The sequence below is a fragment of the Gavialis gangeticus genome, unplaced genomic scaffold (assembly GCF_001723915.1).
Source record: "Gavialis gangeticus isolate Ggan-Ray unplaced genomic scaffold, GavGan_comp1, whole genome shotgun sequence".
Classification (NCBI taxonomy): Eukaryota; Metazoa; Chordata; order Crocodylia; family Gavialidae; genus Gavialis; species Gavialis gangeticus.
The window spans coordinates 78,300,882-78,313,294 of record NW_017729029.1 but is presented as its reverse complement, the minus strand read 5'-3'; the positions used below and the strand labels follow the sequence as shown (position 1 = coordinate 78,313,294).

The window sequence follows — 12,413 nt, the reverse complement described above, 5'->3', positions numbered from 1 at the left end:
CCCCCGTCCCAATCTGTACACTGCTCAGACGCAGGTTGCAGGCACTGGTTCCCACCCTGCTTCACTCTTTTGGGGCCTCCAGCACCTAGTGGCCATGACCTGGTGCATCTGGGGACAGTGGGGCCACATGGAGATCCCGCTGCTGGTTGCCCTCCTGCTGCCCTGACAGTGCACCTCCTACACTTACGGGGCACAGCCCCACACCACTGCCCTCACCGCAGCCCCACATGCAGGACGTGAATCACCAAGCCAGCGTGAGGTGAGCAGTGGTGGATGAGATCCTCGTGCAGCTCCTCTGCTCCCCGACGCACCAGGTTGCACCCTTCCCCAGATGGACCACCTGTGGCCCCGTCCTGCTCCCTGCTGGGGCCCTGCAGCAACTCATTGTGGCCCCAAGCACTACCCAGCTGGGCAGCAGCCCCAGCCCTGCCCAGCTCCCCGCCTACAAGAGCCTCAATCCCCTTCTTCCCATCAACTTACCTGCTGGAGCTGCTCTACAGTCTGCCTGGGGCCGCATGTGTGTACTGTACATGCATGTGGCGCCCCCTGTCTCACTGCCTTCCTTCTGCTCCCTCCAAAATCCCTGCAGGCTGGAACTCATATTCAAGTCCCTAACCCCACTTTTCCCCATAAGCCTTTTGTCTTACCAACCACAGTTTTGCCACCCACAGGAACTTTCAGGAACCTAACCCCCGTGGTTGGCAAGGGAAACCTGTATTCAAAATCTGAGGCCCTTGACGCACATTACTTTTAAGATGCAATTAACAGGTTAGTTGTGCCTTAAAAAGTAATCAGGCTGAATGTCCTAGTCATTTTGAGGTGTGACAATACAGTATGCAAGCCACAAACTAATTCCATTTATTATATGTAACAACTTTGTGGCTCCTTTGCATCACACCTTAAATTGAACACATGGCTGGTTAGGGCTGGCCCACGACTAGGGACCTAACAAATTTATGACAGAAATGGGGTGCCCTGTGGCTCCTTTAATCTTACAGATTCCTCCGTGCTCCCCTCCCCCTGCTGATTGGTGGAGGGGCCCTGCTTGCAGCTCACTCCTGACCCACGAGGAGGTGAAAACGGTGCCATGTTTAAAACCAAGGTTTTAGCTTCCCTGTTGATTGGGAGTGGCGGGGTCCTTTGCTAATTAGCAACAGGGAGGAGGGAGGGAGGCAAGGGGTGAGGTGTACTCAGGGGGAACATGTTTTTACAAGGTTCAGGGTGACAGTGCACCCTACAATGAGGGGGAAGGTTGATGATCTCAGAATTCCCATGCTCCAGGATTTGTAAAACGAGGTGTTGCCCAGCCAGACAGAACACATGATTTTTACTCATCTCTGGCCATGGGAACCTCTGGATTGGGCTGCCACAGCTGGATCCTGGGTTGCCCATGCACTAGGACCTGGAAAACCACGTCATCCAGCTGGGCAGCACACTTGGTTTTACTATTCCCCGGGCCTGGGGGATGAGTAAAAACTAGGTGTCAAAACCCCAGCTGGGAGGCACAAACAGCTGATTGTTGGCTGGGGCCAGGGACTGGACGGGAGCCGATTACAGTTCGTCCCTGGCCCCAGTTGACAACCAACTCCCTGGTTTCAACTTACTGGTACAGTAGGGAGCTCCCCGGGCTCCCTCTGCACAGCAAGTAACACATGATTGAGATCTAATTCCTGATCCCAAAATTGCACCTCCTGCCATGCATGTGTTGTGGGTTAAATCCCAGTGCACCTTAACCTGAACCTCTGTCAGCAGTCTGATAGACAAACTTCCATATGGTAAGAAAAGATTTCCTTAAATAGCTAAAACATTGCCCACCAACTTGGAGCTCAGTATAAAAAAGTCATTAAACTTTGTGCATATGTTTCCTGTACATTCATGTTACCTCTTGTAGAAGGAGGCTTGGTGCTCCGGCTACTTTAAGAGAAGGCAGATAGCAGATGGAGCAGTCTGCAGGTGCTGCGGGAGGCAGTCAGGAGTCACGTGACCCAAAAGAGGGCTGGGCTTACAAGATACAAGCCCAGGACCTGAGCTGGGGCAATAGTCTGATCCTAGCAGCCAAGATGTGAAGAACTCCTCAGCAGCCAAGCTTCTGGCAAGCACCTAAACTGGGGTTAAGCCAGCAGATGGTTATGAGAGCAAGAGAAAGTACAGGGACCAAATAGAGGACTTGTGGGGTGCAGGAAAAGATGACACCCATAACAGGCAGCCTTAGAGAACCAAATAGGGATCACTTGCAGACAGGAAGCTGGACTCAGGGAGGTGAGGATGGAAAACCCCAGGTGAAAGTGTGAAGAAAAAAGGGGAGGTATGTGACCAGGCACTTAGTGTGTGTGTCACTAAGATGGAATAAGTTGCTTGAGGAGCAGTCTGCAGATGCGGCAGGGGCCAATTAGTGTCACTTCACCAGAAGAGGGCCAGGCTTGGGGCATGTAAGACCAGGGTTTGAACTGGTTAGGCACTCCAGCCCCAAGCCACAGGAAAAGGAGCTCCTGGGCAGTGGGGCTGCAGCAGGGTGGCAGGATTAACACCTGAGATGGGGGTGAGCAACCCTGCTGGTTTGTGGAAGGGACTAAGGGAAGATATGGAGGTCCCAGGTGGTCCAGAAGGGAGAGGAGCCAGGGAGCCCCGAGGTCTGTAGCCCAGGAGAGGTGAGTGTCAACAGGGCCAGGGAGCCCGAAGGTCACACTGGCTCAGGAGTGGGGCCAGGGCCCAGAGGCAAAGGAGGACTATAGAGACTAGTAGGGAAAGGGGAGCCCAGGAATCTCACTTGGCCTAGGAGCAGAGCCAGGGCCCAGAGAGAGAGAGGGGGCAAAGGCCAGGGGTCACAGCCAAAGCAAGGAGGGCTAAGGATCCCATACCCCAAGAGGGGCAAGGACTGGGGCTGAGAGCCCATAGTTCAGGAGGGGTTTGGCAGGAATGAGCAACATCTGTGAGGCATCAGTATGGTGTAAAGGGCAGTCACAGCCATGCAATTAGACCTTAAGGCAGAGACCCCTGAGCTCAGCAGCATGAGATCAAAGCTTGGGAAGCCCAGTGGCACCCTCCCCCTTTATCTAAAATATAAATACATCAAGGCATACATAGCAGGTGAGTGATAGGGTGATTGCCCAAAGAGAGTGAAGTTGACAAGGACCGAGGAGGCTCCAGGGGCAACCTGGCCACTCCTGGAGTGGAACCAAATTACATTCTGTAGAAAGTGAAGTTATGACGCCAAGGGTAAAATCCCAACCCTTTTGAAGTTAGTGGGAGTTTTTCCATTACATTAGTTTAGTTTCTGCACAAATTTCACTATATACATTTCTCCCAATTCCTTTTACCAAAGCTAGCTGCAGCAGAGAAATAGTAAATGGATTTATTTTTATAGGTTCTAATAACTTTACAATTTTAAATATCTCCTATTTTCTTTCAGGGGTATTTTCTTTGGACCAAAAATTTCTTTCGTGGTTCCTTGCAACAGTGAGTGATGAATGTCATGTGAACCACTGATGACGATATATGGACTTAACGGAAGAATAACACTGCATGAAAAAATTCTATTCCATTAAACAGCCCTAGTGTGCTGAGCCTTACTGTACAAAGTAGAATAAGCTTCCTATTCAAAGACAAATGGAGCCTTGAAGTTTTAATACTAAAAGCTCTCCTTTCTAACTTGGTAGCAACATTGATTTTTCAATGAAACAACAAGAAGGGGTGCGCTAGAAATTTTCATTCACTATTGTTCTGATATGTAAGATCACCATTCTTTAAAAATCTCCTGGTGTTGTTCTGTATCTTAGCAAGAAAGATTTTTAGGACCAGATTGCCATTTACTGTAGCCTGGAGCTTCATTTTCTAATACTAGATGACAATTTCAGTGGCATCACAACTGAGCTCTAAATTCACAAGGAGTTATCCATAATTGGGGTCCCTAGCATTATTATTAAGATTTTAAAAACTCATGTTTGCACTATACAGCTGCTATAAACTTAGCAATTTAAAGGAGATGTATTGTGCAGGGCTTGATCAAGTCTGCTATAGGATATGGAAAGACTCCAACAGGACTTGGATTGAAACCCATTTGAACTATGGTACATCTCAGTAGCGAAGATACAGAACTAGCATTTTGTTTGAACAGCTCTTTAGGAAGACAGAGATACAATTAGAACTCATGAAAGGAAGTTTCATTCTTTTCTTTGTTTTGTTTTTAAAAAGAGAAAGCTCATTTAATTTTAACAAAGTGCCTCTCAGCAAGTTGATCCTCTCTTCCTCCATGCTAAGCTCTTACTGATGCCAGTGGCAGATGCAAACAAAGAGAAGAGTTTCTGAATAGCTCATTTAATGCAAGTTATTGAAGTGAGAGCCTCACTTCAGCTATCAGAAATACTTTTCCATTAACAAAAATAAAGTACTCTCCTGAAGCTATCGAGTTAGACAGATGAGGGGGGGAAAAAAAAGAAGCCTAGTGCAGAATATCTTTATATAGCTATTTCATGTTGCTATCCTTTTCAAATACACTTTCTGTAGTATAGTGTGCAATAATCATGGTATAAGTTATAAGCATTAGTGAGTGCTACTACCAAATAGATAAACATACTTTACTCTTACATGAAGAGTTTGTATTATGTGTGAGTATATTATAAAAAACACAAAAAACAAACAAAAAAAGTGTTTGTAAGTCTTACTATCTTACTACTACTAACATTATTGAAAAACTACATTCTCTGCCAGTGGTGATGCAGTACCAACTGGCAAAAAGAAATGGTTTGCTGAAGTATATGGAAGTAATAATATACTTATTTAGTAAACCAACAATCTAAGTTGTTTGTATAAAGTATTTTCAAAATTACTTAAAGCCACGCTGTCTTGCACCTAGTAATCTCACAACATAGTTTTTCTTTGTTCATTTTCTTCCCCTTGCCAGATCAAATTGACATGTAAAAGCAGACTACCAAATCAACTCTAGGCCAAGTCCAGGGATAAATACGCTTAAAGAGAATTTTAGCAGGTGCAAAAAGCCCTGGTAGGAAGTCAAAGACTTAGAACTTTGGAGGCTTTCTTGCCAATAATCATGGCATATTCCTTAGTCCTCCACTTATGTTGCAAGAACAAGGCCTTACTTGCCCCTGTTGCTTGTAGCTGTCCAAAGCACTAGTAGCAGAACAGCAAACCTGACAATTAGTTAACTGGACTATTCTTGAAAATTTTGTTGCAAGCTTCTTTCTTCTGCTGCCAGTTGGGTAAAACTATCCAGTTTGCAGATTCTCAAAGGCATCACCACATTACACATGCAACCAGTTAAAATGGCCGGTGCTGGCCTTAAATCCTAAAGAAACTTAGGATTTCTCTCCCCATCAGCCAAAGAAAATTCTGCTTGCCAGAGTCAAGTACACAAAAGGATTTTAAGCCCTAACAAAACACAGTTAAGATATCATGGGTTAGATGCACCTTTTAGGATTCTTTCTTCTTACCAGACTGTCTAACTTGCTCTGTAAAGAGAGACCAGTTTTCTCTCAGTTGGATGGTGCATGTCAAGGGTCATAATTGGATACAATTAGCTTGCAATCTTTAAGCACTTTGTATTACAATAAATGCATGCACAAACATGTTTAGTGAAGAGATGCTTGAAATGTACAAACACTGACTTCAGCTAAATAGCACTATTCAGCTTGAACTGAAGTCAGCACTGCAGAACTTTAATGTGGAAATAGATGGGACACTGAAAAAGTAAAGAAATTCCATTATTTAATAACTGCAGTGAAAGATATTGTTTTGCACTTAGTGATGATGACTAAGTTGTGAACAAAGCATAACAGGTGAAGGGGAGGAGGAACAAAACAGAACCTTAAATCAAACATCTAATTCACCTGATGCTGAGCAGGAAGAACAAATTTTTTGATTCCAGCAAGAGCTTGCTAAAACTACCATGTGTAGTAACAAGAAAATATATATGTTTGAAAAACAAAAATGGTATTTTTTCTTGAAGAGAAAAAGTGGCTGAAAATTGGTTAGGAAGTGATATCCAATATGTCCATCAAGCAAATCTAGGGGGACACAGATGTATCTTGAGATAGATACTAGTACAACTGTACCTCTTTGCTCCTCCCTCATACACACAGGAGTCAGTAGACATCACAGAGGGAAAAGCACATCAACTAGATCCTAACGTTTCAGTCTTAAGTGGAACCACAGAATGTTTAATATCACTGGTAACAAATGTTGTAGACCAGGGGTGTCCAACCTGCGGCATGAGTGTTACAAGTGGCATGGGAAGGCAAGCAGATCTGCCAGGGAGCAGGGGGCATAGCAGAAGATTCGGCAGGGAACACAGGGTTGGGATCAGAAAGCAGAGTAGCAGATTGAACAGGGGAGGAGGATTGGAGTACCTCTTGTGGAGGATGCAGGGCTAACTTGTGGCATGCATGCCAAAAGGGTTGGTCCCTGTTTTAGACAACTAAAGAAAAAAATATACAGTGTGCAGATTGTGGTGGTATACCTGAAGATGAGTTACCTTCTTGTGTTTATAGTTTTAGTTATTGCAGGCTTCAATGGAACAAGAAATGAAATAAATTAACATACTACAAACTGCACAGCAAAAACTCAATTCTCCATTCTTCAATGTAAGTTCTACAACACGGCATAGTTTTATATTATAGATAGACAGAGATAAACGGAGTAGCAGCATTCAGAACCTCTTGTTGAAGGAGAACAGAAGTTCTATACTCAGAACTGTGGGTATTATAACACTGAATAACCAAGAGTCCTAACAATCGCCTCTCTTCTATACTGGCAGGAAGACCTTAAATATTGGCAGTTCATATCCCAACAGGTAAGATAATGAAGAGATAAATCTAAAAAACCCCAGCATGTCAGTTTTAGTAGGCTAGGAGTTATTCACACAGTTATGGTTATGATTAACTACAAGTGGAACTTTTTCACGCTGTTCAGCGCAATTCTATTATGGCCTTTTATCTTAAAACACTGTTTTCTGAATGCGGCAGCAATATTGCACTGTGATACTTTCTAAACATATTTCAAACATTTAGTATAGTTCTGTAACTGAAGAACACAATGAACATTTAATAGCAATAAATATATAATCGACTAATCTCAAACTATGCAGACACAGCAACTCACTAAATAAATTCCAAACACACCCACTTCAGCAACAATATCAATAATATTTATTTAAAATATTTTTGCCAAGGAAATTGCATTTTAGAGGAGGCTGTTTTCAAATGAGTCAGCAAGACCATGAAAAATAAAAGTCAGAGACAATTCTCTGAAAAAAATTTACAAAGAAGGCTTCTGTATGTCAAAAACAGTCTTTTGATTTGTAACTTGAGTCTTAGTCCCAATTTTTCTATCCTAGTGAACACTACTATCCATCTTTAGATCTGGTTTGTTCTTGTCATTCTTCACTGAGTAGATGAAATATGTTAAGGTGTCCTTTTCATTCACTGGAATAGTCCTAAAATGGCAACCAATTATCTACAAAGAGAAAGTTCAAGGAAGTTAAACAGCCATTTGATCATAAAAGTCAATACACTCACAATTGCCGCATGCAGAAACTAAGGTTAAAAATTAACTAACGGAGTTGACATATTCCTTTAAATGAAAGCTTTTTTCTTTCTTTTTTTTTTCTTTTCATCAGGCAGGTGAAAAATAGAACTGGTAAAGACATGACTCAGGCTGCTGGACAGAGGCAAAATAAGTAGGCTGTGAATCACTGCATTATTGAGAAGTATATTCTAGTTGGGCAGTCAGGGTCTGATCCAGCAAAAGCCACTGTTTCCTGAGCTACAAGAAAAGAATGCCCTAATGTGAAGGGAAAAGAGGAAATAAAAAAGAAGGGGGGGGGAAAGAGATGCACACGACAGGGAAGGAAGAGGGATAAAAATCCACAAAACCTGTGAACAGGTTCAGTGGTAAAGCACAGAATAGAAAAAAGGACATAGTAAGACCCTTGATCAGAACTGTGTTAGTAAAAATGGAGCCCCAAAAAGGTGGTTGGGTAGAAGAGGTCCTTCTATTTCTTCCTCTATACAATGGAACTGTTACAATGGTGGAATTTTAACGTCTGTTACAACCTTTTACAAGAGATACCATTTAATTTTTTATTTTTTTCTCCAAAAAGAGGTTCTGCAGTCACTTTGGAGTATTGAGAATTTTACTCGGTATTACTTTAGGCTGCCAGTTTCAAGAAACAAAGTAATCTCAGGTACTTTCCCTGTTTCTAGTTGCTAATTTCTTGGTTTTGCAATTTTACTCTTTCCCCTGATGGTGTGTAAAATACCCACAGACACAGGAAGTTTACAGAAGGTTCCGAAAGAGTGAGAAAATAAGATTATTTTTGTAATCAAGTGAACAAGTTAAGATATAGTTACATGTAAAAGCAGGAAATCCTAATCTCTCATGTCTAAAAATGTTAAATTTCACAGTTTGCTTTAAGATGAAAGCCAGAGTTGGCTAGTAAAGGGGTTACTCTGCATTACAGCACCTGAGGCCTCAATGAACATGTTCTTTAAGACCTGACTTCATCCCCGAGAACCTAACTTATTTTAATTTGTAAAAACAAGTCACTTGTGCCTTCATTCCAGTTTTAGTTGCACCAATTTAAATGAGCACCCTACTCTTTTTTTTTTGAAGTCACAGGTGAACAGGAAAGTACCACATTTAAACTCATACTTAGCCGCAAAAATATTGAAAGTACTCTATAATTTTACAGCGGTCTTGAAACTTGTACTTAAGAGATCTACAAAACGCCTGCACATAAATGTTATAATACGGCACTGAAGTAGCCTAAGAACTAAACATGCATCTAAGTTTTTAATAGGGAAGCAGAAGTTGTCAGAAGAGGTATTTAAATGAACATTCTAGGACTGCATGCCAGGAGTGCAAAACTGAACACATTAAAAAAACAACAGTCAAGTGAACAAAGCTGAAAAGCAAAAAGTGTTTTGCAATATTTTAAATATGAAATATTTAGAATATTGATCTTTTACCAAATCGGACTTGTTATTCTCACAGAAATTTCTCTGTTTTATTTTGTAAGCTTGTATTCTAGGCTTGTAAGTGGAAACATGAAATAGCATATGCGAGTTTCACATTACATTACCATGATCCCTTCATTAAAAACACAGTAAAACTTTAGGGCAGAATAAGTGAACCTCATTCCACTGTCATTCCCACTGAAATCTATAGGCTTTACAGCACAAGTCAGGCCAAGTATTCAGAAACTTATAGGATGCTTCTCAACACTAGAGTTCCAATTCTGCACCTGATTCCAGGTTTCTTTTTAAAGTACCTAGTTCTAAAAATCAATTTCTCTAAACTGAACTTTTACTTATGATTTATTTTGATAACCCCAGCTCTGTCGGCTATGGGGCTGGGGACAGAAAAACCAGGTCAGCAGAAAACTAAATGAATACTTTATTTTTGTTCTCAAAAAAATCTAGTCCACTTGTTACCTTTATGTTAGAGAAAAAGCTTTTGGAACAGGATCTAATCCAATTATAATTCAGTAGTTGACTGAGCATGGCATCTGTCAACTATAGACATTGTTATGTTAATCTGTATGGATATTCTCTACAAAAGGTAAGGATGTATTACTTGTCCTATGGTTCACCTTTTCCAGAGATTCACATATTATAGCAAGTTGCATTGCCTGCTACAGAACAGATGTTCATACTTACTTCAACAAGCTGTGCTTTGTTGAGTCCTGGTCTAGTCTGTAACTTGAAGTGTCTTTTGTACCTTCGAAGCGTGTTTACCTGCAACTGATATAAATCAACCTAGGAAAAAAGAAACAATGTTAAGTTCAAAGTTCATTAAATATGGCAACTGAAATGAAGGCAAAAGACACGTATTACGTAGTGTCCTTCTATTCCAAGCAGCCTTTAGTATTCCGCCCAAAATAACATTCTGAACTGCCCTCTGAAATAGACTTGGAGGTGAAACTAGTGGATCACTGGCACAGAACTTTTTCTTCCTGGAGGCAGTAGAGATTGCATTGGGCACTCATTTCTTTTCCATCAGTGAAGTCATGAGCCTTGCTGGTGCAGTGCCCAGATTGGGGGTGGGGGTGGCAGGGAGAGAGGAATAAAAACACCCTTGGGTTTTCTAGCACTGTCTAAAGTGACAACTGTAGCTTTTAGAATGTGGGTCTGAACTAAGCCTCCTTTGGAGGAACAGATGCGGTAAGCAGTAAATTCGTCACCATTATTTTTTTTTGTCCTTCACAAGAGTCAGCAGCAGATATCAGCTGTAGCAAGAACTGCTGATCCCATAAAATGTGAAAAGGAGAACTGGCTTGTTCAGGAACTGTGGTCCTAACGGTGCCAAAACTGCAGCCCTGGGATTCAAGAGGGTAACTGCAAAGATAATTGCAGGGAGAACCACAAAAAAAAAAATAGTCTCTAGGAACCGAGATAAGATCTTACAGGACTCAGAATATGCCAGGACCTCTGACATCTTCACCAGAGGCTTCAAAAAAGTGTTTTCCTTCCTGTCAACCCAGGATTTTAAAGCAAAGTGCTGGCAGTGAAAACGCCTTATGGACAAATGCATTACCGGGGAACCTGAAGGAACAAGTTCTACAGCCAAATCTTAAAAATGCTATTTGAAATATTTGATACCTTGAACAGGCAACTCACCCTCCAGCTTAGTTCACTTATCCAGGGCATTAAAAAAAAGGGTATTTCATCCCATCTGAAATGGGAAACAAAAAGGTGCATATACGTTTTAAATACTGCTTTTGTATATGGGATGTGCCAGATCAAGGCAACCACTTCCCCAAAACCTGGAATTTAATAGTGGCATTACAGTACATACTTTTACATTTAAGATTTAACTCTACTATACTTTTATGTATGATATATATCTAAGTGTTTTTAACAGAACAGAGCAACTTCTCACTGTTCTGTAAGCATCCTGGCAGGACGGGGAAAGCTAAGGGACAGTTAAAAGGTGATAAAGTATTTTATACACTGAAAATATAAATGCTGGGATCGTGGTGCAGTAACTGCCTGACTCCTGCTGAAAAATGGTTCTGCTATGCGGCTAAGCACATAACTCCAATACTAGGGATCTGGGGAGAAAAGTAAAATGTTTCAGAATCAAAACTGATTTATGATTTAGGTTAGAGGCTTTAGTTCCAGGAGAATTATTATGAATAAAATGGAGAAAACAAATATTCCTTATGTAAGCTTCTTAGAATATATCATTCTAACATACACAATGATTACAGAAGCACAGCCATAAGAATTAAGTTATATTTTTGTGACTAAAGCCATCATTAAGCTAGGAGCACTCCCCCTTCTTCCAAATTAAATGAAAAGAAAAAAAACACTATTAGGAATGTTCATACATGCCAACAGCATGACAATTAAGAATCAGTTTTACATGGTAACCACATAAATAACTAGGCAGGTACCTCTGGAGTGTCAATGTCTTGCACTGGCGAGTCACCATCATCATCACTGCCTTTTCTCTTTCTTCTGTTTCTCACGCTCTGAATTAAGTTTTTGTGAAAGTCACAGATATAAAGATGCCTTGCCTAAAATAAAACGAGAAAAAGCCATGTTTTCCACGATTATTTTGCCAGGGTTTGGACACGTGTGGTCACACTCGGCAGCGGCAGAGCCATCACCAGGTCTCGTGGCCTGAACTCGGGGCGGAGGAGAACTGCCGGTCCCGGCCAGACCCCCCGCGCTGCAGCAACTGGCCGACTCCAAGGAGCAGCCGAGCCCAGCCCCCTCCCGCCGCCAGCAGGAAAATGACTTCTCCGTCGTCATCTTTTTAAAAGCCGCCGGTGTCTCTCCCTGGTCCCCACCGCCCTACTCGAGCCCCTGCCGCCGAGGCGGGCACTCTACGCCGGGCCCGGGGGTTTAACAAGCCGCGCTCAGGCCCGCAGCGGCGCGGGTCGGCGGCAGTTTCACTTTCAACGACTCCGGGACCGCAGCCTCCCTCCTCCTCCCCCCCGGGCTCTTCCAACGCGAAGTTTCCGCAGCTGAAACCGCCCGGCGCCCCCCGCAGTAGCAGCAGCCACAGCAGCAGCCCCCTTTGTGCCGTTCGGGAGGGGGATCCCCGCCGCGGGGCTTTGTCTGGGGCCAGCGCGGCTCTACCCCATGGCGGCCGGGGACAGGGCAAGCAGCTCTCCTGCGGCAGGCAGGCGCGCCAAGGGCAAGGACGCGGCGCCCGGGCCGGGGGCAGTGGCGGTGCCCGCGCCGCAGCCCCCCCCCCCCACTACCTCCCCCCAACACACCCCGGGCCCGCGGGGACTCACGCTCTTGTCCAGCTCGATTTTCACCTTCTTCTGCGAGATGCTTTTCTGGATGCGCTTGCTGAAGCTAGCGTTGCCGGCGGCGCGGCCGCAGCGCTCGCCCTCCTCGCGCAGGCAGCACAGCTGCCCGGCCCCGGGCCCCGCCGCACCCGCC

At 43.5% G+C, this 12,413-nt stretch overlaps 2 protein-coding genes across 2 annotated transcripts in view; one reads left to right on the top strand and one right to left on the bottom strand.

The window, feature by feature from the left end:
- Positions 1-4,825, top strand: part of SCRG1 (stimulator of chondrogenesis 1) — a 33,731-nt gene extending 28,906 nt beyond the window's left edge. The window contains exon 3 of the mRNA XM_019521787.1: positions 3,410-4,825. Within this exon, the coding sequence (XP_019377332.1) occupies positions 3,410-3,464 (55 nt within the window). The 3' untranslated portion in view covers positions 3,465-4,825. The remainder of the gene's footprint in view (positions 1-3,409) is intronic.
- Positions 4,826-7,137: 2,312 nt separating this feature from the next.
- Positions 7,138-12,413, bottom strand: part of SAP30 (Sin3A associated protein 30) — a 9,577-nt gene continuing 4,301 nt past the window's right edge. The window contains exons 2-5 of the mRNA XM_019521063.1: positions 12,263-12,408; positions 11,411-11,533; positions 9,672-9,770; positions 7,138-7,467 (exon numbers count right to left, since the gene is read on the bottom strand). Coding sequence (XP_019376608.1) covers positions 7,345-7,467; positions 9,672-9,770; positions 11,411-11,533; positions 12,263-12,408 — 491 coding nt within the window. The 3' untranslated portion in view covers positions 7,138-7,344. The remainder of the gene's footprint in view (positions 7,468-9,671; positions 9,771-11,410; positions 11,534-12,262; positions 12,409-12,413) is intronic.